At 46.6% G+C, this 24,922-nt stretch overlaps 1 protein-coding gene and 2 long non-coding RNA genes across 3 annotated transcripts in view; 2 read left to right on the top strand and 1 right to left on the bottom strand.

The window, feature by feature from the left end:
* Positions 1-8,546: 8,546 nt before the first annotated feature.
* Positions 8,547-22,216, bottom strand: PLAC9 (placenta associated 9). Its single transcript, XM_059054286.2, has 4 exons — positions 22,052-22,216; positions 11,314-11,411; positions 10,040-10,168; positions 8,547-9,544 (listed from the first exon to the last, which is right to left on the bottom strand). The coding sequence occupies exons 1-4, from the start codon at positions 22,113-22,115 to the stop codon at positions 9,479-9,481; spliced, it is 357 nt and encodes a 118-aa protein (XP_058910269.1). The 5' UTR covers positions 22,116-22,216; the 3' UTR covers positions 8,547-9,478.
* Positions 10,887-16,703, top strand: LOC136793540 (uncharacterized). The gene is made up of 3 exons (XR_010838919.1): positions 10,887-14,677; positions 15,446-15,873; positions 15,999-16,703. It is a non-coding gene; the product is annotated as an uncharacterized lncRNA (long non-coding RNA).
* Positions 22,217-22,256: 40 nt separating the features above from the next.
* Positions 22,257-24,922, top strand: part of LOC131751041 (uncharacterized) — a 144,779-nt gene continuing 142,113 nt past the window's right edge. The window contains exon 1 of the long non-coding RNA XR_010838920.1: positions 22,257-22,553. This is a non-coding gene — a long non-coding RNA (uncharacterized lncRNA). The remainder of the gene's footprint in view (positions 22,554-24,922) is intronic.

Below are 24,922 nucleotides of genomic sequence, written 5' to 3'. Positions count from 1 at the left end.
ACTTTAAATAGAAACTTGTGCTTAGGAAACCCTGGGCATAAGTAATTTGCAGGGACTGGGTTGGAAGGACATGAGAAATGGAGGTTCCTGAAATTCGTGCTCAGGGCCCAGGCGCTGAAAAGGCATCATATGCGGGCACGGTGAGGTCCACTAGGGTGAGTAGGAGGATCGTGGTCCTTCCCCCCAGGTCCGGAAGGAGGGGGTGTGCATGACTCCTGGGGGAGGCCTTACAGAGGAGGATCAGAGAGGCGTGAGACCGGCTCCTCCCCTCAGGGACCCTTCAGTCTGAAAGGGAGCTCCTGGCTATGGTCCCCAGCAGGCCCTTTGCCCCTTGGTTGGTGGTGTTAGGAGAAGGCAAGTCCAGAACGGACAGTTTCCAGAAGTCATCGTCCCTTCTGGAAGCCCAAAGCTTGTTTTCTGGTCAGGATCTTCACTCCCTTTCTGGTTTCTTATGTTGAAAGTTTAGAAAGGAGAGAATCAGAGATTATGGTAGGAGCCCAAGCCTGCTGGGCCCTAGCAGGGGCCCCAGGGAGTGGCTTGTCCACAGAGTAGACATCTGCTTGGGGACACACCCTGACTCCTCCCTGCCTTGTGGACATAGAAGAGGGGATGGCCCAAGGGGCGTGGAGCAGCTGTGAGCTGGACACTAGCCTGGTCTACCTAGACCTGCCTTGCCCAGCCAGAAAGGCTGATGTGGGCCCTGGAATGGACGGCAGGCCCTGCTTGTCACGTCAGCTCTGCTTCAGTTTCCATGCCTGGAGCCTCTTGACCAAGACCCAGCATGCTTGGCTGCTCTTCCCCAAGGGCAGGCCCCTTGCCCTTGGGTCACAGTGCCTGGTGGGATGAACTGTGGGGCACTGCACAACTTGCCGTGGGTCCAGGCTAACTTTGGTGGCCTCCTGCACTGTGCCAGGGCCTAGATTCAACCTCCCATAACGTGACTGTAAATGTTCTGTGACATTACTTTGTCCCATTGTCTGCACCGGAGGTTCCAACCTGGTGCCCAGCAGGCAGTATTTAACCTGTACATGCATTCACTCTGGTCCCCAAAATGTCCTTTTAGACATTTGAATTTGTTGCCAACATTTAAGCATTGAGCGATTTCATATTTTAAAAAATCTGGAATAATGGATTCTCTTGAAAAACCAAAAATTCTAGTAGCACTTGCCCAGAATTCCTGCACAGCAGTTGCTGCTGGAGCCGACTCACAGATGCCCTGTTTAGGTATGTACTCTCCATTTTGCCACAGGCCCCACTACTCCCTATTGTAATACCATGTGCACATTACCTGTTGGGCCCTTACACGTCTTTGAGTTTGAGACCCCTGGCCTACACACTTGTGGGCCACCTGTGTTCATCCTGGTCCTTATTTTCTACCTTTCTGTCCCTCTGACTTCCCTCTTGGTCATGCCCATGGGACCCAACTCATAGTAAGGATGGGCTGGAGGACTATGTGAATGCCTCACAGATATCTCCAGAGACAAAGAAAGGCACCTGCTGCCTCCTAAGATCAGTAAAAGGTTATTAACACAGTGATGCTCAGGATAAAAAAAGATGAGGGAGACATTGACCTTACAGGTCATCTTTCTGGGAGAAAACTACACTGCGTCTTTTCTTGCCTCCTGGAGGTGTTAGTCAAGGCCGGTCCATGCCACACATCTAATGTCACTTGCAGAATAGCAACCAGAGGATGAGGCATCAGGTGAATTCAGCCCTGAATCCATTTTCAACAGCTGTGGGGACATTGGAATGAACACTGTGTGTTAGGGACAGGGCCAGGACTAGGGTGAGGCAATGAGTCACTTGCCTCAGGTGCAAAATTTAAGAAAGGAACCTTGGAGTGCTCACTTTGTAGAAGGGGAAACGGTCCTGAAGTGGTGGTTCTCAAACCCTAGTGTGCATCAGGATCTTCTGAGGAGCTTGTTAAAGGTGCAGGTCCCTGGGCCCCACCCTCACAAATTCTGAGCAGCCATGGGGGCCAAGAAACTGCATCTGTAACCTGCTTGCCTTATATTCTGATGCTGATCTAAATACTGCACTGAGACAGAGAACTTCTGAAATTAGAAATGTTCACACACAGGGCAGGTGAGCAGGTGGCAGAGTGTTGCAGCGCAGTGGTAGGAGGTGGGACTGGTCCACTCCCAGCTTTGGCAAGAGGGATCTGAAAGATGAGCCTTTGCAAGATGTCCATGGTCAAAGCAACAACTGGATGGCCATGCCATGTCCATCCTTGTGCTTTGGCAGGGAGTTATAGTCCTAGCCTAGGACTTGGCCCCTTATTTCTGCCCTCAGCTCCTTCCTACACTGGCTGATATGGAGTGGAGTCAGACATGAAAACAGAAATCAAGCTAATCATTTCCCCTGGCAGATACTAGACTAGCTGAAAATTTTTACCCCATCAAACCCGAAAGCTTCTCTGCTCATGTTCCTGTAAGGACAGGGACATCATTACTCAGTTCTCCAACTGTCCCTATACAGGGTTCCCTCTCAGCAAAGGATTTGGTCAGTCAGGGCCTCAACTCTATAAGGGGATCTTACCCTCAACCCCCACTCCTTGGAAAGCTTGCTTTGGCCTAATACTGGTGTCCACTCTGAACCTGGTTCCTTCCCAGCAATAAGAGCTGATGCAGCCCTGAAGCAGAAAGAGCACTGGTCCAGTAGTCAGGCATCCCTATTCCGGTCTCAACTACTGGTTTGCTGTGTGACCCTGGATAAGCCACTTCCCCTCTTTGGGCCTAAAATGAAGGAAAGACTAGATCAGAGCTTCTTAAACTTCATTATAGTCAGCAAAAATGGTAGAGTAGGGAACACCAAAAGCCTCTTCCTCTGTGAAAGCGACAAGATGGCAAAAACTGTCAGAATCAACTTTATGAGAGCTCTGAAAATGAATTGAAAGTTTGCAACCAAACAAAAGCTTAAAAAATAAAAGCTGAGTCTTGGTAAGAGGATCTTACTTCATTTTCACTTACTCCAGCCTTATCCTCCTCACCCCAGCTTGGCATCAGCCTCAAAAACAATATCCACAGTCTGTTATAGGTTCCTAGCAATGAATGGAGCAGAATGGACCTTGTTCTCAAGAATAATGGTTGGGGGCTTCCCTGGTGGCGCAGTGGCTGAGAGTCTGCCTGCCGATGCAGGGGACACGAGTTCGTGCCCCGGTCCGGGAGGATCCCACATGCCACAGAGCGGCTGGGCCCGTGAGCCATAGCCGCTGAGCCCGCGCGTCCGGAGCTTGTGCTCCGCAACGGGAGAGGCCATAACAGTGAGAGGCCCGCGTACCGCAGAAAAAAAAAAAAAAAAAGAATAATGGTTGGTTGTTTTGATCTTTCTTGTTGCTCCCTGAAATACTGGCTCAAATGACTTGCTTTTATTTTACCTAATTTGGAACTCTCCCAAGGAGATGGTAACCCTCAGGGACATTTGAAGGCAGATTCATTAGCACTGATGCCTGGAGAGAGGGATAACAGTTGGGGCAAAAAGGAGACAAATTGAAAAGTTTGGGGAGCAAAGGCCGATGATGTGATGCTTTGGGGAATAATGGTTTTAGAGTGCTCCCATGAATTCCTGGGAATCTAGGAGGCCACACACATGCCCAGGACTGGGCACATGCTTAGAAAAGACTTGAGAGGACCGTAAGCTCTCACCTCTGGCTGACCTTCAGGCTCTACAGACCTGCAGGAAGTGAAGCAGGCAGAGTCATAGACTGCCTGGCAGAGTATCAAAAGATTTGTCCCAACACACAACACATTTGTAAAGACTGGGAAATTTGGGGTTTTGTGGTTGTTCCAGGAGTTTAAGGAGTTGTGTTGAATCACTAGTGACCACTGAGTTAACTGAGCAGAGACTTCAATGACCACACCAAATACAAACTTTAAAAAAACTAGTTCAGAAAGTCACTAAACAAACTACAACAAATTCAACAAGCAGCAATAACAAACTCTGGGGAGGGGAAAAATCTGATTTCCAGTTTTCACATAATGTTCAAAATGCCCAGTTTTCAACAAAAATTATTGAGGCATGCCAAGAAACAAAGTATGACCCATACTCAGGAAAACAAGAAATCTGTTCATAGAAATTGAGGAAAACCGAGATAATGGACTTACCAAGAAAAGACTTTAAATCAACTGCCTTTAAAAAGCCCAAAGAGCTAAAGGAAATGACGTGTAAAGAACCAAAGGAAACTAAGAGAATGATGTCTCACCAAATAGAGAATGTCAATAAAAGAAAGTTATACAAAGGAACCAAATAGAAATTCTGGAGTTGAAAAGTACAATTATAAATTTTTAAAAGAGGGGCTCAAGAGGAGATTTGAGAAGGTAGAAGAAAGAGTTAGCAAGCTTCAAGATAGGTCAATTGAGATTTCCCAATCTGAGGAGTTAAAAGAAAAAAGAATGAAGAAAAATTAACAGAGCCTAAGACCTGTGGGACATCATCATGAAGTATACCAACGTACACATAATGGAGGTCATAGAAGGGAAAAGAGAAAGCAGAAATACTTAAAGAAACAGTGGCTGAAAGCTTAGAAATTTGATGAAAGAAATTAATCCACATCTCAGGGGCTCAGTGAACCATAAGTAGTATTTTTAAGAAGATCCACTTTGAGACACATTATAACCAAACTGTTGAAAAACAAGGAATCCTGAAGTTAGCAATAGAGAACTGACTTGTCACATACAAGGGATCTTCAATAAGATTAACATATGATTTCTTGTCAGAAACCATAAGGCTAGAAGGCAGTGGGATGACATAGTGTGCTGCAAAAAGAAATGTTAACAGGAATCCTATATCTGGCAAAATAGTCTTCAAAAATGAAGAAGTTAACACATTCCTGGGTGAACAAAAATTGAGACAGGTTCTTGCTAGTAGACCTTTCATGTGAGAAATGCTAAAGAAAGTCCTTCAAACTGAAATGAAAGGATACTGGACAGTAATTCAAATCCACCTGAAGAAATGAAATATTGGTAAAGATAAACATAGGTAATTATAAACATCAGTATTAATATATATTTTTTGGCTCGTAGCACTTCTTTTTTTCCTCAATGACTTAAAAGATAATTGCATCAAACAAGGATTATAACACTATGTTGATGGGCACAAAATGTATAAGGACATGATTTGTGACAATAGCAACATTAAAGGCAGGTGATGGAGCTATATAGAACATATATAGAAAGACAAAGCTTTTGTATACTATTGAAACTTGGTATTAATTCAAACTGGACTTATAAATTAAGATGTTAATGTAATCCCAGAAAATAACAAAAATAGTAAAAGAAAGAAGGAATCAAGTGGTACACTTGAAACCATCTAACATAAAATGTGGCAATAATGGAGGAATTAAGGAGCCAAAAAATTACAACATATAAAACAAATAACAAAATGGTACGACTCTTTATTTATTAGTAATTACTTTAAATATAAATGGAGTAAATGCTCCAATTAAGAGGCAGAGATTGGCAAAGGACATTATATCCTAATAAAATGGTTAACCCATCAAGATATAACAATTATAAACATATATGCATCTAACAATAGATCCCCAGAAAGTTTGAAACAGACTGACAATTGAAGGGAGAAACAGTCCAACAATAATAGTTGGAGACTTCAACACTTCACTTTCCCTATTGGATAGAAAAGTTAGACAAAAGATAAACAAGGAAACAAAACTTGAACCGCACTATAAATCAACTAGACCTAACAGACATATATAGAACTGTTCACCCAACAAGAGAATATGCATTCTTCTTAAGTGCACATGGAAAATTCTCCAGATAGACCACAAAAGAATCTAAATAAATTTTAGAAGATTCAAACCATACAGAGTATTGATACTATGACCACAGTGGAATGAAATTTAAAATAAATATCAGGAGGAAATCTGGAAATTTTACAAGTAGGTGAAAACTAAGCATACTTAAAAAAAAAAAAAAACAATGAGTTAAAGAAATGAGAAATTGAGAAACATTTTGAGATTAATTAAAATGAAAGCCCCAAATTTATGGGATGCAGTGAAAGCAGTGCTCAGAGGGAAATCTATAGCTGTAAATGCCTACATTAAAAAAGAAAAAAACCCCTCAAATCAGTAGCCTAACCTCCCACTTTAAGGAATTAGAAAAAGAAGAGCAAACTAAACCCAAAGCAACCAGAAAGAAGGAAATAATTAAGATTAGAGTGCAGATAAGCAAAATAGAGACTAGAAAAACAATAGAATCAATAAAACAAACAAAAGCTTCTTCAAAAAGATCAACAAAATTAACAAACCTTTAAACCGACAGAAAGAAAGAAGGAGAGAGGAGACTCAATTACTAAAATCAGAAATGAAAGGACATTACTAACAGCTTCATAGAAGTAAAATAAAGGATTATAAGAAAATACTGTTAACAACTGTATGCCAACATATTAGATAACCTAGATGAAACGGGGAAATTCCTAGAAACACACAAAGTCTGAAATTTGACTCAAGAAGAAATTGAGAAAGTCTGGATAGACCTATAAGAAGAGATCAGTAATCAAAAACTCCCAAAGAGGAAAAATCCAGAACCAGGAGCCTTCACTGGTGAATTCTATCAAACATTTAAGGAAAAAGTAACCCCAATCCTTCTCAAACTCTTTTCCCCCAAATAGAGGGGGAAACACTTCCTCATTCTGTGAGGCCAGTATTACCCTGATACCAAAGCCACAAGAAATGTGCAAAAAACCTCAGTGAAATACTATCAGACTGAATCTAGCAGTATATTACAAGGATTATCCAGCATGACCAAGTGGGATTTATCGAAGGAATACAAGGAGCATTCAATATGTAAAAAATAAATCAATGTAATACATATTGACAGAATGAAGGGGGATAAAAGCTACATGATGATCTCAATTGATGCAGAAAAAGCATTTGAGAAAACCCAACATCTTTTCACATATAATAATAATAAACCTAAGAAACTAAAAACAGAAGGAAAATCTATCAACCTGAAATAAAGGGCATCTATGAAAAGCATACCCAATGGTGAAAAAATAAAAGCTTTTCCTTGAGATCAAGAACAAGACAAAGATGTCTGCTATTGCCACTACTACTCAACATTGTATTGAAAGTTATAGCCAGGGTAATTAGGCAAGAAAAAGAAATAAAAGGCATCCAGATTGGAAAGTAAGAAGTAAAACTCTATTCACAGATTACATAATCTTAAATATAGAAAATCCTAAAATATCCACACAAAACCCATTAGAGCTAGTAAACAAATTCAGCAAAGTTGCAGGATAGGATATGTGATGAACCAAAAAAGTCATTTATATATCCATGCACTAGCAATGAACAATCTGAAAGTAAAATTAAGAAAACAATTCCATTTACAATCATTGCAAAAGGAATAAAATACTTAAGGATAAATTTAACCAAGGTGGTGTAAGACTTATACACTGAAAAATACAAAAAATACAAAATATCCTGTGCTCATGGATTGGAAGACTTAGTATTGTGGAGATGGCAATACTCTAAAAATTGATCTACAGATTCAATCTAATCCATATCAAAATTCCAACTGCCTTTTGCTGATGTGGACAGGCTGATCCTAAAATTCATATGGAATTGCAAGGAACTGTTCCTCAAATAGCCAAAACAGTCTTGGAAAAGAACAAAAAAGTCAGGGAACTCATACTTCTTAATTTTAAAACTTACCACAAAGCTATAGTAATTCAGTGTGATACTGGCATAAAGACAGACATACAGAACCATGGGATAGAATTGAGAAGTAAACCTAAACGTTATGCTCAAATGATTTTTGACAGGGTGCCAGGACCGTTCAGTGGGGAAAGAATATTCTCTTCAACTAAGTGCAAGTAATGAAGCTGAATCCCCACCTCACACCACATACAAACATTAACCTAAAATAGATTTAAAAAACTAAATATAAGAGCTAAAGCTATAAAAATCTTAGAAGACAGAATTAAACGATTCATAACCTTGGATGTGGCAGTGGATTCTTAGATATGACACCAAAACAACAAGCAACAAAAACAACAAAAATAGATAAATTGGATTTCATCAAAACTGTTGTTTCAAAGGACACTATAAAGAAAATAAAAAGACAACCCAGAAAATGAGAGAAAACATTTGTAAATCATATATCTGATAAAAACCTAGTATCCACAATACATAAAGAACTCTTACAACTCAACAGCAAAAAGACAACTTGGTTTTTAAAATGGGCAAAGGATTTGAATAGACCTTCCTCCAAAAAAGACATACAAGTGGCCGACAAACACATGAAAAGATGCTCGGCATCACTAGTCATTAGGTAAATGCAACTTAAAACCACGAGATAACCACTTCACACCTAGTGTGATGCCTATAATCAATAAGACGTGTAGGAGAGGATAAGGAAAAATTGAAAACCTTATGTATACATTGCTGGCAGGAATGTAAACTGGTACAGTTGCTATGCAAAAACAGTTTGGTTGTTCTTCAAAAACTTAACATAGAGTTACTATTTGACTCAGCAATTTCATCCTTAATTATAGACCCAAAAGAAATGAAAACATATATCCACACAAACTTACACATGAATGTTAGCTTTATTCATAATAGCCAAAAAGTTCAAACAACCCAAATATCCACTGATTTGATGAATGGATGAATAAAATGTAATATATCCATAAAATGGAATATTATTATTCAGCATAAATAGGAACGAAGTACTGACATGCTACAACATGGACGAACCTTGAAAACATTATGCTAAGCGAGAAAAAGTTAAACACAATAGGCTTTGTGTCTGACTTTTGTATGATTCCATTTATATGAAATGTCCAGCATAGGCAAGTACACAGAGACAGAAATATTAGTGGTTTCCAAGGGAGGATGGGAGGGGGAATGGGAGGTGACTGCTTAATGGTACAGGGTTTCTTTGGGGGGGTGAGGAAAATTTCTGGAATTAGAAGGTGGTGATGAGAATTAGAAGGTGGTGATGCCTACACAAGATTATGAACCCACTGAATTTGTACTCTTTTAAATGGTTAAAATTTTGAATTTTATCTCAACAGAAACATTTTTTAAAACTTTAATGTGCACACAGATTCCCTGGGGATCTCATTAAAATGTAGATTCTGATTCAGGAGGTCTGGGGAGGGCCCCGAATTCTGCATTTTTGATAAGCTCCCAGGTGACTCACACCCCTGTTGCTCACCTACGGCCACATTTTGAGTTAACAGGTTTACTCAAAGGGCCCTTCCACTCTGTCGCCTTACGATTGTGTGCCTCAGGAGCCTCACCTCTTGAACTAACTCCTGCCCTGTCCACGCCTATAAATAAGGCGGGCGGAAGTACAGGTCTGAGCCTGCAGGGGGTGTGAGCCTCAGCGCATGGGAGCAGATGGAGAAGGGGCTGTGGCTGCAGGGGTCACTGTCAGCAGACACAGAGGGGACCAAAGGAGTAGCTTTTATTTTGCACAAGGCTGAGGAAGGCAGGCCAGAATGCACAGCTCTGTTCTCAGAGGAGAGCTGTTGTATCACCGCCAGCTGTTGGGTGGCTCCTGCTCTGGTGCTCAAAGGCGATCTGAAAGAAAGGGGGCGGCCTCGGAGTGAGCAAACAGGGTGCTGAAGGCTGCCTGCCCTCCCCTCCCAGTCCCCTGGGGACCCCTGTGCCAGGACACAGGGCTCAAGGGAGCAGGTGGCAATCCCTCCACTGCCAATCAGAGGGATGCCAGGCTTCCCTGATAGGGTTTGGTAGCAGCAGAGGAGTAGAAGGGAGATGGTAGGACCTGTGACGTGTGTAAATGGCCAGGGAAGGAGGCAGCTGATCTGAGTCAGGGTGGTGTTGAGAGTGGAACTCTTCCAGGTGCCCTTACCCGATGCTGGGCTGCACCAACCCCGGGGGTGGGGGCAGAGAGCACTTGGGGTGAGCCGGGCGGGGGGATGCCTCCCACTTCTGTCCCAAGGAGAAGCTGGAGCCTCCCTGGCTTGTCCATGCTACACCATGGGGGTGGAGCAGCTGTCCCCATCCTGCTGCCCAGCCCTGGAGGCTGTCATCTCTGCTACTTGAGCTGCTCACCGTCTCCTCTCCGAGGAGGTCAGGGATCAGGCTGAAGGGGCCCGGGGGCAGATTCCAGGCCAGCTCCTCCAGCTGAGCCAGCAAGCCTTCCACTTCTGCCTCTAGGTGCTCCACCGTCTTCTCCACCGTCTAGAGCAAGGAGAGAAGTTGGGGGAGGAGGGGGAGGAGTAGAGGACAAGAGTGGTGACAAGTCCCACTTAATCAGCCACATCCTAAGGAGCACCTGGAAGTCCAGTAGGGTGCAATGGGGAGAGAACTGGGTGCCAGGGGACCTGGGTCCTCTTGGTTAAGGCTCTGCCCTTGCCTGCAGTTCCCCAGATAACAAAATCCTAGGAGCTCACTCTCTAAGGCTGCTCCTGGCTCTGCCACTCAGGGGTTTTTTTACCCAGTCATTGGTTTGGGGCTTGGAGGGACTCTGGGATTCCTTTTTCCCTTTCAGGATGTCACCTCTGGGAGCTCACATTCCTTTTGTTGCCCCGCCCCCTGGTGGCAATTCTGCCAAATGACAGTATTGGGAGTTTGAAATTTTCTTCATTCAGGGTTCTTAACTTTTTTCGCAAATGAACCCCATTAGCAGTCTGGTGAAACCTACAGACCGCCATCAGAAAAATGCTTTCACTGAAAAAACTAAAACATACAGGATTTCCAAGGGTATAACCTGCATTAAAATATTATTAACGTATTAAAAATTTTGATATAAACATTTATGTATTTATTAACTTATTTAAGTAACACCAGGTCTAACAACTACTGAAATTTTGACATACTCATTAGAGTAAACAATATATTGAGATATTCACAATGACTATAATGGGATGAAATTATCTGTGATTTCTATTGCTGACAAAGTCACAGTACTGTTAATACTCCTGCAGTTTGTTGTCTGTATTTATAGTGAATGAAGATGCTAAATCTCAGCTGAAGGTTTGTGAAAATGAAGTGCAATTTTTTTCCCCACACAAGTTTAAGGACCCCAGGTTACACACCGTGGCTCTGTAACAAAACACCGCAATTGAATTTCCACCTTCTCATCCGGTGATTATGGGGAGATCTCTGGCTGGTGGGAAGCAAGGTCCCGGGGAGGCAGGGTCTGTTTGGGGCTGGACAGCTTAACAGCCCAGGTAGGGCAGGGAGATGTTTAACATAGTGGCCAGGGAACAGGATTGGCCCAGATTCCCCCAGTTTTCCAAAGCAAGATTGGCCTGAACCCTCCAAAGCCACCAGCCTGGCAGGTGGTCCTGAAGCTGCACGCCCTCTCAGGTCACCCTCATTACCTCCTCTATGACGTCTAACCGGCCACGGACAGCCATGCGTCTGTCACACCCTGCAGTCTGAGCTGGGTCTCCTCGGGAGGGGATGAAGGGTTCAGCAGCTGTAGGAAAACAAGTCTTGTCATTGTGGGGCCCTCGGTTTCCCTGTAACATTAGAGACTCCTGCAAACATGGGGCTCAAGGAAGGTGGGTCCTAAAAACAGTCCAAAGAGAAGCAGAGGAAGGCCCAGTGTGGATCAGGGTGTGAGTGTAGGGCTGCCCCAGTCACTCACTTGGCCATGGTCTCCTACAGACCCGAGCTGGCTTCCTCAAGGAGGTGCTGCCTGAACTGTGTAAGAAAAGGAAGGAAGGAAAGGTTTCAGCCAGAAGGAACGGCAATGAGCAAAGATGGGAATGAAATAGCATGGCTCGGTGCACAAACCCTCAAGAAGCCTGTAGTGGCTGGAAAGTATAGTGTGGGTGGGAGATGAGACTGGAGAGGTGGATCGTGGAAACAAAGCCAGGCCCTAATAAACCAATCACAATGCTTGTTTTGGGGTTTATTTTAACAGGAGAGTCATGCAGTCATATGTGAATTTTTTAAATACAGAGAATGGATTGGAGAGATTCGCAGTAATCAGCGTAAGAAGTGATGAAAGGAGGCAGTAACCATAGGAAGAGAGGAAGAAAATGCATGGAGATATTCTAGTAATAGTAATTGACATTGGTGACCAGTTTGTAACATCTGACAGGAGTGACTGCTAAACAAATGTGTTCACTCAGTCAACCTCTACAACCAATTGTTATCCCCAATTTACACATAAGGAAATTGACGCACAGAAAGGTGAAATGATACGTCTAACATCACAGAGCTAGTAAGCGTAAGATCGGAGGTTCAATTTGTTCAACATCATTTTCCTCCCCAACGTTGGCTCCTCCTTGGTTCCTTACACCACCAACCTTCACACCAGAAGTGTTAGAGCCCGGGTTTTGAGCTCAAGTTGCAGTGTTGGTGGCTCTGAGATAACTTGCAGGGTGTCTGAGTTGGCTGAGTCCTTGGAGAACACGGACACACAGAAAGGAGGATGCTGCCCCAGAAACAAGGAGAAGCCAAGAGCTTTCAAAAAGATGAAGCAGTCAGCATGGCCTAAAGCAGCGTGGAGGTCTAGCAAGATAAAGACTCAGAGCAACAGACAAGTCGATGCTGAATGCCATCCCAGCGCTTTTAGTGGAGAGGTGCCGACAGAGCAAAGTCTAGTCGCAGTGGGATGAGAAGGGAAGGAAGTCCGGAGGAGGAAACTAAGATCCTGGAAAACATTTCCATGAAGCTTGGCTGTGAAGGAAGAGCGATCAGATCACAAGGCGTAAAGAAGTGTGTGTTTATCATTGTTGTTTCCAGGTTTTTAAGCATTGAAGAAACCCAACCATGCTTATAGCCTGAGGACAGGAAGAAGCCAGGAGAACTGAAAGAATGCATTTCCTGAAGAGATGTGAGGCCACAGGAATCCAGAAATGGTGGTGGGGGTAGGGGTCACATGTGGAAGGAAGAGAGAGGAAATGCAGCAGAAATGGGTAAAAAAGTTCTACTTAAAGGGCCAAGAAGTTGAGTGAGTCCCACCTGATGGCCTCTGTTCACCCTGTAAAGTAAGAGGGGGAATCATCTGCTGAAAATTCATGTAGGGTTAGGAAAGAGGAGAGCGAGTTGTGAAGTATTATCAGGAATTCTGTGAGTGGGTTGTTAGACACAGCCACTAAAATGGGAGCCATGGTGAAAGTATTTCCACCATGGAAACTGACAAATGCTTTTTTTGTTTGTTTTCCGGGAGCCAGTGTATCAGCACGCCCCTGGGTAAGAAGCTTGAATAAAGAGGGGGCCCCAAAACGGGATGAGGAGAATGAGGAAGGCAGGAGGATGATGCAGAACAACCTGACATCCCAAGGAAGCCCTCCCACAGCAGCTCAGCAGGTGGGTGTCAGCAGCAAAGACAGATGGCTGATGAGCTGAAACCTTGGAGTCTGTGACATGAGTGCGGTGAAGAACAAGAGTGCAGAGGAACTGAGGATTCGACCAGCAAGGGCTTAAGGGGACGAGCTCTGGCATCTAGCTTGAATAAGGAAGGAGAAGGCAATAAGAGGGCCAATAATTGGGAGAAATGGAGTGGCTGAAGGCACTGGAGATCTCAGTGAGATGATGGGAGTAACAGATGGAACAAGTGATAAGGGATATTTTTTGCAATTTTAGCTTTTAGAGGTAGAGCAGCTTCACAGTGACAATACCAAGGCTGTGGGCATCTGAAGCAGAGCAGGGCTAGGAGTTATTGGACTTGATCTTTGTAGATGCAAAACTCTTGTAAGACCTCGATGTTGGCCGGGTTGCCCGAGAGGACATATAAAGCTGCCCAGGAGGTTGGCAGGTCTTGAGGTAAGGATAGTGAGCCATTTTGCTGGTGATGAATGTATAACTCTGAAGGCTGAGTGACTTGTCTAAGATCACACACTCAGCAAACGACTGGACCGCAGGCACCCTGGCCTTCCCCTGGCCCCACCTCAGCCAGCTGGCCTTCTGGAGCTCTGCCAGAGTCCCCACGCCCTGAGAGTCTCTGGTCTCAACTCTCTCTGGATCTCAGCTCTTCCACTCAGGGGTGAGAACCAAGCGCAGGGGCAAAACTTCCTTCCACTCTGAGCATCTTTTGTGGAGAACAGTTTGGGTTTTTACATTCTCCCCTTCATTATGTCCATCCACTGAACTTAGAAAAACCTCTTCAAAAAACAATGGTGGACTTCCCTGGTGGCGCAGTAGTTAAGAATCCACCTGCCGATGCAGGGGACACGGGTTTGAGCCCTGGTCTGGGAAGATCCCACATGCCGCGGAGCAACTAAGCCCATGCGCCACAACTACTGAGCCTGCGCTCTAGAGCCCGTGAGCCACAACTACTGAGCCCGCGTGCCTAGAACCTGCGCTCCGCAACAAGAGAAGCCACCACAATGAGAAGCCCGTGCACCACAAGGAAGAGTAGCCCCTGCTCGCCACAGCTAGAGAAAGTCCGCATGCACCAACGAAGACCCAACGCAGCCAAAAATAAATAAATAACAACCCCCCCAAAAAAAACAATGGTCTTGGGACTTTCCTGGCGGTCCAGTGGTAAAGAACCCACCTTCCAATGCAGGGGACGGGGGTTCGATCCCCGGTCGGGGAACTAAGATCCCACATGCCGTGGGGCTTACTAAGCCTGCACGCCACAACTACCGAGCTCGTGTGTCTCAACTAGAGAGCCTGCGTGCCGCAAAACTACAGATCCCACGCACCACAACTACAGAGCCTGTGCACCGCAACAAAGATCCTGCGTGCCGCAGCTAAGACCTGATGCAACCGAAAGAAAAAATAAAAGTAAGTATTTAAAAAAACAACAACAATGGTCTTCTTGTTGACTTTAGGGAGGGAGGGGATGTTATAACTTTGGTTACTTTTTTTAAAGGGAGCTTTTTAGAGATCTATACTGAAAATATTTACAGGTAAAATGCTATGATGTCTTGGCTTTACTTCAAAATAATCCAGGCCTGGGAGTGGGAGGAGGCATGGGTGGGAGTATTGAGCAAACAAGATTGGCCGAGATTGGTAACTGTTGAAACTGGGTGATGCGGACGTGGGGTTAATTCTGCTCTTCTCTTTACTTTTGTATATATGGTTTGAAATTTTCCATAATAAAAGCCAGTTCTCTGATGGGGTTGTTAGCACAAAGGAGAAGCCATGGGCTTCGTACATTGATACAAAATGTTCAGGATGGGTGTGGGGGGTGGTCTGAGAGACCCCACCTGTCGGGCTGGGCTCCATCCTGGGCCATTCATTGCGAGAAGGCTTTTGATAGGCAGAGGCAGGGCTAAAGGGGGCCACCGTGAAGGGACTCCAGATTTTGACTCCTTTGTGTCAGCTGAAAATACTGGGGTGCTCAGCTAGAAAGAAAAGACTTCGAGGGGGCAGGCAGAGCTGTTTTCACCCAAATAGAGGGCTGTCTGGGAAGAGGGGGTCTGTCCGGGTCTAGGTCCAGGCCCACACACACCCTTTGCAAGCTCCGCCCAGGGGCCTTAGGCTGAGACTTTCCCCTGAGTCCCACCTGCCCTCTCCCAGACTCTAAAGTACTCTTCCCCCTCCTCCCAGCTTAGGCCAAGAGGAAGCAACATGACCCTGCCGGCCAAGTGGGGCTCTGCCAGCTCTCTAAGTCACGAACAACATGAATCTGCTCCCTCCCTCAGCCTAAAACATCCTGTTCTCTACGTGTCAGCGATGAGGTCTCACTTGGCTCCCAAACCCCTCCAGGGAAGAGGCTGGGCTGAGGTTGCTCTCCACATCACACAGCACTAATCCATCACATCTGGACACAACTGGGCCCTGGGCTGCACCGCACAACTGTCTGTGAGCTCATCCAGGCCTCCCGAGCAGCGCTGCTGAGAGAGAGCTGGGCCACAGCCAGGCCACCCTGCACTGCTGCCCGCCCCCCCCTCCCCCCCCGCCGGGTGCTCATGGCATTGACCTCAGCGCATGATGGCAGAAAACACACTGCAGACCTCCGTTCCAGCCATGAATTGGTGCGGGCCCGTGGGAACTTTCTTCTCCCTGAGCCTCTGCTGCCTCCTCTGTAACCCGGTTTGGGGGCGGGGGGGCGGAGGCACTGCCAGATGCAGCTCATCCAAGGTTTGCCTTTGTCTTTCAGGCCTCAAAACTTAGCTACAAAGACCGAACCAGGATGAGTCAAGGACAAGTCGCTTCTTGGCCCAGAAGCTCCGGCAAGGCAAGAACTGGGCAAGGACTCCCTTTGCTTCGTGCTTCCTCACCAGTAGAAAGGGGCTCACGATAACGCCAGTTTCACGGGGCTTTGGGGAAGCTCAGACGGGAGGAAGAGTGGGGGAAGCTGAAGGGTCATCACGACTGACCATGGGCGGCGCAGGCTGTGGTTCCCAGTGCTCCCTTCCCTCCTTCGATCCCTCCCTCCCTGACCTGGCCAGTTGGGAAACGGACCTTCTTGGATGCAAAAGGTTGTTTTCTCTGGCCTGGCTTCCGCTCAGGGCCTACGTGCACCCTGGATGGCGGGCGTGGGTGGAACATGGTGAGAGCAGGCTGCCAGTGGAGACGGGAGGCCCACTGCAGGCACCAGGCTAACCTCTCCAGTTAAAGGGACATGGCCACAGGGCCTCCCCCGCCACCCCCACCACTGACAGGCATAGGAGACCTTTTGTTTCTGGATCCGAACGCTAAGAAGGCACACACAACTGAAAGGATTTCTGACCCTGAAAGGTGCTGCTTTGACCAGCCACACTTGGCACTTGGGGGTTAATTCTATTTGACCACAGTCAATATAATAGTATAATAAGTTTGACCACATTTGATATTTGTATTAAAATTTGTGCTTCATTCCAAACCATCAGTGGGTTGTTTTTATTTTTTTAATCAGAAGAACACTATTTTCAAACAATTCTATATGGGCTTCCCTGGTGGCGCAGTGGTTGAGAATCCGCCTGCCGATGCAGGAGACGCGGGTTCGTGCCCCGGTCTGGGAGAATCTCACATGCCGCGGGGTGGCTGGGCCCGTGAGCCATGGCCGCTGAGCCTGCGCATCTGGAGCCTGTGCTCCGCAACGGGAGAGGCCACAACAGTGAGAGGCCCATGTACCGCAAAAAAACCCCAAAAAAACCCCAACTATATGAAGAACTCTAGTCTATGGATGTGCTCTGGCTGAAACAAGAGGCACCCTTGAACCCCCTAAGAGGGAGCTCACACGCTCAGGAACATTTTTGTTTTGTTTTGGGAGTGATACGTCCTGTCTCCCTTGTTCTCTGGTCATTTTCCAGATGTGGATTTGAGCCGTGCCGATCACTCTGAGAGCTTACCAATGTCAGTCCAATGAGGTCGGCGTCTGGTTAAGTGAGGATACAAGCTGAGCTGCTGCAACAAAGAGCCCCCCTCAATCACACATGTGTTTATTTCTTTCTCACGTATCAGTTCAGAGGTGGACTGGCAGATGGTCAGGGCTGGCAGGCAGCTCCGCTCTCCAAGGCCATCCAGGAAACCACATCCAGGAAACCAGATTCTTTCTACCTTGGAATATAGTGTTTTATAATCCACTGGGTTATAAAGTACTAGAACATTCCTAAACCCCCACCATGCTGAGGTCTAGGAAGCCATCCAGGATAAACCTCTCTCCACACGCTGTGCACAGAACACAAGTTGGGGAATCAGAGGCACGGTCCCACCTCCACTGAACTGTGTTCTTTGCCTCTGACTCAGTTTCATCTGTGAGGGATCTGCCCTGCTCTGTCTACTTGGTGGGACTGCTGTGTTGATCCAAGGGGATCCTGCACTTGAAGTTGCCTTGGAACTGCCAGATGATGTGCAAATGCCATGTAGGTTATTCACCAGGTGGACTGGAGACTAAGCTGGTCAGTGAAAGCCCCTGCAGCCCTGCCTCTCCGGAGACCTGGAGCCAGTGCTCTTTGCTAGATCACTCTGACCAGGTCTCCTCAAGATGGGGAGGCATCTGCTCTAGGACTATACCTGTGCAGGGGTCCAAGGGATGCTTGGGAGGGGCTTCTCCAACAAGCACACAGAGGGCTCAGGGCTGACCAGGCTCTCTGGGCTCTGTTACAAGCCAATCCCACTTGCTGGATCCTTAGTTTCTTCACCTTTAGAATGGGCAGAACCATACTCTATATTTGAAGCTACTGTCAATTTGTGATAGTTATTATGGGCCAAGCTTTTTGTTGAATGCTTACATGAATTAACTCATTTAATTCTATCTGTGAGCTCAGTACTCTTACTTATCAGTTTTTTATAGATTAGAAAACCAAAGATCAAAGAGGTTGAGTAACATGCCCAAGACTACACTACTAGTAGGTAGTGGGGACAGGATTTGAATCCTACCTGTAAGACACTGTCTATACTATGTTCTGGCAGTTCTGTGATGAGTTAAGGGCCTCCTATCTTGGGGGCCTCAGCTGCCTCCTTTGTAAAATGAGGGGCTAGACAGGAATGGGGCAAAGGGGACCTATACACATGACATCTTTGCACCTGTCCTGAGGCCCAACAAGAGCCCAACTGTGTACGTTGGATCAAATTGTCTTTGAGAGGTTCACTCCCCACAACATTCATTTTTGTAAGAAGAAATGCAGTGATCCTCACCATAGCCCTTCAGCATCTTCCTCTTCTACCCAAAGCAGAAAGCAGAATCCCAATGGAAGACAGACGTCCACAGAGACCCGGAATGGTGGTGGACAGTGAGAGCTTCCCCCCGTGGGCCCCAAGGCATGGGTGAGAATGGCCAATAGGACTGGGCTCTAGGACTTGATATCCCTCTGATAGCAAAATAGGAAAGGAACTCAACTGAAGCCTTAACTTAAAAAAAAAAAAAATTCTCTACAAGTAGCACAAAACAGTCTGCTTCACTCAACACATAAAGAACTTTTATAGATCGATATGAAAAAATCCCAGTATCGCGATGGAAAAGTCTAAGACAATTCACAAGAATTAGAAGAAATGACCAATATGCCTTCGAAGAAAAATCCAACCTTGGTAGTAATCAAAGAAATGAAAATTAAAGCAATAAACCATCTTAAAGTATTCTTGCAAAAAAACTGTCTAACTGGAATTAGCTGAAGCTTCTAGATCTAACTACCAGTTTATAGACAATACATGGGAGAGAACAATTTAAATGACACCTGGGGGATGCAATCAGCTAAAATTTAAATGGGAAAAACTTTATAAGACTAACAACCCAGTTTCTTCAACAAATAAATTTTAAGGAAAAGAGAGGGGGAAAAAGAACTTATGAAAGAAACTTAAAACTTACTAAAGGAAACTTAACAGATATATCAACCAAAAGCAATGTGTGTACCTTATTTGGATCAAACAAACCAAATATAAAAACATCACACAATCAGGGACAGTTGAACGCTGATTGGATATTTGATGACGTTATGGAATTATTGTCCATTTTTACGGAGTAATAATGGTATTGTTATTAAAAGATTATTTATCTTTTAGAAATACGTAAGGCAATACTTACAGATAAAAATATATAATGCCTGGAATTTCCTTTAAAATAATCTGAGGGAGGGGAGAGAAGGTGGGGATGATAGATGAATCCAGATCTGTCAGGAATCCATTCTTGTTGAAACAGAGTGATGGGCACATGGGGGTGCACTATACTATTCTTTTTTTTTTTATTATTCTTTTTCAAATTCTTTTCCCATTTAGGTTGTTACATAATACTGAGCAGTGTTCCCTGTGCTGTACAATAGGTCCTTGTTGGGTATCCATTTTATTTTGTTTTTCTATTTTTATTTTTTTTTTTTGTGGTAGGCGGGCCTCTCACTGTTGTGGCCTCTCCCGCTGCGGAGCACAGGCTCCGGACGCACAGGCTCAGCGACCATGGCTCGCGGGCCCAGCTGCTCCGTGGCATGTGGGATCCTCCCAGACCGGGGCACGAACCCGTGTCCCCTGCATCGGCAGGCGGACTCTCAACCACTGCGCCACCAGGGAAGCCTCCGGGTATCCATTTTAAATACAGCAGAGTACGTACATGTCACTCCCAAACTCCCTAAGTATCCCTCCCCCACCTCCCAACCATAAGTTCATTCTCTAAGTCTGAGTCTGTTTCTGTTTTGTAAATAAGTTCATTTTTATCATTTTTTTTAGATTCCGCATATAAGCAATATCATATTTGTCTTTCTCTGTCTGACTTACTTCACTCAGTGTGACAATCTCTAGGTCTCTATTCTGTGTTTATATCCAACAGATTTGATACTCAACAGTTAAGAAAAACCATGGTATACTGTCTGAAGTCTGAAAGGTTATACACAAAACTGTGTGAACTCAGTGTGAAATTACATTAATATGTTTATACTCTCCTTTTTTTTTTCTTAATCTGGAGCAGTGAGGATGATCAGGAGGAAAATAATGTTTAAAAATGGCTTTAAGCTAAAATGTATATACCAGTCATAGCTAAAGGGGCCACAAAAAGTCTGCCACTGTGGGCGACCAGCTCCTCCCTCTTGGGGAGCACAGACTCGGCTTTGTCCCCTCAGCTCCTGGAGGTGGGGGCTCCAGCAAGATGGGGCGGGGTGGGGAGGCAGGGAGGCATGGAAAAAGGACAGCACCTGGGCTGGGCTGTGTGCTGCATGGTCCCAGCCACTCCTCACGCAGCCTGTAAGGAAAGGGTTGTTGGTCCTCCTTAGCCAACCCCAGTGGAGAACTGGGCCTCAGAGAGCTCAGTGGAGCTGTCCGAGGGGACGAGGGAAGGAGCCAATGTGTGCTGGGTACTTCCCTTTCATCCAGCTCTGCTGGTGGGTACCATTCTCCCCACGTTACAGAAGAGGAAATAGCTTCAGAGAGGTAACATGACTCACCCAAGTTCACTCAGCCAGGGGCTGCCTAGGATCAAGACTGGCCTCAACCCTTTCCCTGGATGCTCACTCCCACAGTTCCCTGTGCCTGAAAGGGGCTGGGCCAGGAGTCAGGGGAGCTTCCATCTTAATACAGGGCAGGGTGACTCACAGCCACCGGCTCCAGGTCGATGGGGGAGCAGCCTTAAGTGTGGACAAGGGCCTGGCTGAGGGGGCAGGGTCCCTGGATGCCTGGAGAGACTGAGCCTTCCCCTCGCCCGTACAACTGGGATGGGCATCAGCTGCCTCTGGTTGAGGCCAGCAAGAGACCTTGGGTAAATGGGAACATGGCTTGTAAAGTGCTGTATAAAGTGCAGTCTTGGGGTGGTGGAAGGAACACCTGTGCACACAGTAAGTCCATCTGCAGCCACCTGTCCGAGCCTCACCTGTGAAGGGGCAGCACTAAGGCTGCTGTCAGGGAAGGGTAGAAGGAACAGGGCACGGCAAGGAACCCAGCCAGTGGAGCACCCAAGAGGGCCCCTCCCTCCCGCAGCCTCCTCCCCACCCACCCAAGGCAGCTCAGGCCCTCGGGGAAGCTCTCCGAAAGGCTGACAACTGGCCTCCTCCACAGCCTGCAGAAGCCCCTCAGACCACATGGCAGGTAAAGCCGTGGCCTCCAGGGGCCGCCTGCCTGGGCCCTGACTGGCTGTGCTGGGCCAGGCCTGCGTCCTCTGCCTGTTGGAGCTCAGCTTCCCAGGAAATTCCCCAAGAAAACCAGACCCTCTGGGCAGGGCTGGTCTGGAGAGTGGGGAGCCGGGGGCTGCCCCACCCTGCAGACTTGACCATCCACCTTGTGATTCTGGTCTCCTCCTCTCTTTCCTGTCGACCTGGGGCAATGGGTTTCTCCACTCCCTCCCTCCTTTTTTGTCTCTCTCAAATCTGCCTCTCTTCCTCAGTATCCTCTTACCCTTTCTCTCTCCCCCACCCCCTTTCTCTTGCCATTTTAGCTCCTCTATTTCCTTCCCTCTTGTTCCATTTGCCTCTCAAACTCCTTTTTCTCTCTATCCTCATTCATAGTTCAGACCCATCTGTCTACCTCCAAAGTTTGTTTCTGTCCCAGCTTCTCCCTTGCTCTCTGTATTCTTCTCTCTCTCCTTTGTAATTCTCTCTGTTCCTCTGCCTTTATCTCTCTGCCTTTTTTGTCTCCATCTTTCTCTCCAATTTCTCTCACCATCTTTCTATCTCTCTCCCTCCCTGCATCTCCCTCCTTCTCCATCCCTCTCCATCTGGCTTCGTTCCCATCTCCCTCCGTCTTCCCTCCCTCTCTCCTGCTCCTTCCTCGCGGTCCGCGGTCTCCCCGACCCTCGCCCCGCGCCCGGGCCCCACTCACCGGTGAAGGCACCCGAGGCGCGGAGCAGGGCAAGCCCGGCCAGCGCGCAGAGCAGGGGCCGCATGCTGCCGGCTGGCCGAGCGCAGCGCCGCGTCTGCCCGCTGCCGCCCTCCCCGCCCTCCCCGGGATCGCGCCGGCCCGCCCGGGAGGAAATGCTCGCAGTCCCCGCCAAGATTCCTGGGCGGCTCCGGGCTTTCTGGTTCGAGCGAGCCCGCCCCCTCCAGAGACCCCGCGGGCGGAGGGGCGACGCGCCAGGCTGGGCGCCTCCCTTGAAAGGGGCCGCGCTCTGAGGCCCCGCGCCTCCCCCGGGCCCGAGCGCAGAAGAGTGGGCGATGCAGCCGGGGGTCCAGTGATCCGTTGTGAGCCCATTTCACAGACCGGCGGACTGCAGTGGCACGGGATCTGAATTCCTGAATGCACGGAGTGTGGAAGCTTTTCTCTGCCCACCAGGAACAAGTAATCAACTCTCATGACATCGGACAGTGTTCAGCACATACTTAAGGTCTGTACTAGTTAGTGTTAGGTAAACTTTGGAGGGGGGAGAAAACGAAATAATTCTCATATTCACATGTCTGCACTTGAGGAGTTCATGGTCTAGTGACCACCCTAGTATTAATGAACAGTAACTAAGCTTTGCTTGATTTATTCTACATACAACATCTCTCTGATCTTCACTGCACTCCCATCAGGAGTGCATCATTACGTCCATTCTGCAGACCAAGAAATTGAGGCTCAGAGATGTTAAGAGCCTTGCCAATAGTCACACACCTGGTGTAACGTGGAGTCAGGATTTGAATCCAGTTCTGTTACCGGTGGATAATAATATATTGATACAACGTATTGGTGAAAGCCAGGTTCTTTCCCCATTCTAAGCAAACCCAGAGTAAGAGCTGGGTGGGTTTTTCAGTTAACTTCAAATCATCTCCACCTCCCTCCAGTTTAAAACACAGTAGTTGAACCTTCACCTATGGGACACACCCACTCAACAAATGAAAAAAAAAAAAGTTAAGATTTGGGAAAACAAAAAGCAAAAGCCACAGACCTAACATCTGCACTGCAGAGCCTTGAGTGCATGTCCTGGCTGCCAGTGGAGCCCCTTCATCGCCAAGCCCAGGAGTATGTTTTTATCCATCAAGGGGCCCCTTTAGGGTTAACTGGAGCCCTTGCAGATCAAGGCTGCACCTCTGCCTTCTCTATTCCTGACTGTGGCTGTGCAATTGTACAAATATAGCCACCACACTAAGCAATAATCCTTCCTTCTCACTTCTTCCTCCAGATAATAGCCTCAGGAACAGAAATTCAGGCTTTGAGTCAGCAGATCTTGGACAGAGACTTGGATCTAAATTTTTCAAAACCTCTCTTGGGAATTGGGATGTCCATATGAACTGGCTCAAAAGAAGGATTTATTTCAGAAATGCCAAGAAGTTTTCACACTTGGTAATAGGTCTTTCTTGGTAGTTTACCTCGGTGGGAAGTTGTCAAAGGACAGTCAAACCCACAGGTTTGCAGCTCAGAATGAGTGGGTTGCCTAATATTTTTAATTTGCAATAAAAACAACATATATACAATACTTTCTTATTGTGGTAGAGGCACAAAGTAGTAAAACATGCAGGGTAAAACCCCTCTCCCTGTCACAAACTCCCCCTACCGGGTGATTCTGTTACAGACCAGGCTTCTTGGCCTTCTTAATCAACAGAAATTGATAAGAAGCCATACAAGGGCTTCCCTGGTGGCGCAGTGGTTGAGAGCCCGTCTGCCGATGCAGGGGACACGGGTTCGTGCCCCGGTCCGGGAAGATCCCACATGCCGCGGAGCGGCTGGGCCCGTGAGCCATGGCCGCTGAGCCTGCGCGTCCGGAGCCTGTGCTCCGCAACAGGAGAGGCCACAACAGTGAGAGGCCCGCGTACCGCAAAAAAAAAAAAAAAAGAATCCAGACAAGAAATTCAGACAAGGCTTTACTGGGACTGGTGCCGCAGCACACGGGAGTGAAAACAAGTAACCGTTTCCCCTTGCTTACTCCCTGGGGGGTAGGGGAGGCTGAGCTGGTTCCTTAGGTGGGATGAGGGTAGGGGCGGGTCCAGGGGTCTTGCTGGAGGGGTGGTCAGGTGGTGTGCCCACCCCCTTGGTGGTGCTGCGTGCAGGGCACATGCACAGTACCCTGCTCTTGCTCCCGGTTCCTCAGAAGTGGCAGTGGGTTTTTGGTCCTTTTGTATCTTGTTGTTCCTAATTTGCCCCAACTGCCCATGCACGCAGTTATTTTTAGTCCCGTATAGTTTCTTTGTATTATGTTGCTGGAGGAGACATTTGTCCAGGTGCAAGCACTGCAGCAAAGGTCCCAGGTCCCAGCCTGTCTCAATTCCAGTCAGGTTCCCTCAGCTTGGTGGACTCTTCCAGTTCCTTGTCTGTGCATTCCCTATCGACCTAATATAAATTCAGACACAAATATATAAACATAGCATTGAATAATATATTTTTGGGATTTGCTTTCACCTTCATGTTCATCTCAGTCATAACACCAAATCTTAAAGATCATTCTTTGTTAGTATACCTAAATCTGAGACAGGCAAAATATCTCATGATTGAAGGCACTATTATTTGTCCAGATGATCCCCTGTTGATGGACATGGAGTTTGTTTCCTTGTGTTTTTTCCGATATAAAGCATGCTTCAGTGAACATCATTTTGCACATATCTTTATGTATATATTACATAATTCTGTATTTCTGAAAGGCCTTATTCCTGGAAGAGGAATCAGTGATTCAGAGGGCCTTTTACATTTTGCTAGATATTGCAAAGGCTCTTACGAAGCCCAAAGGAGGGGCGGGGCACTGAGAGCAAGGCTCCAAGGTGCGCCCAGTTACATTGTAGTCTA

This window comes from Kogia breviceps, chromosome 2, assembly GCF_026419965.1.
Source record: "Kogia breviceps isolate mKogBre1 chromosome 2, mKogBre1 haplotype 1, whole genome shotgun sequence".
NCBI classification, from domain to species: Eukaryota; Metazoa; Chordata; class Mammalia; order Artiodactyla; family Physeteridae; genus Kogia; species Kogia breviceps.
This window is presented reverse-complemented; position numbering and strand designations above follow the sequence as displayed.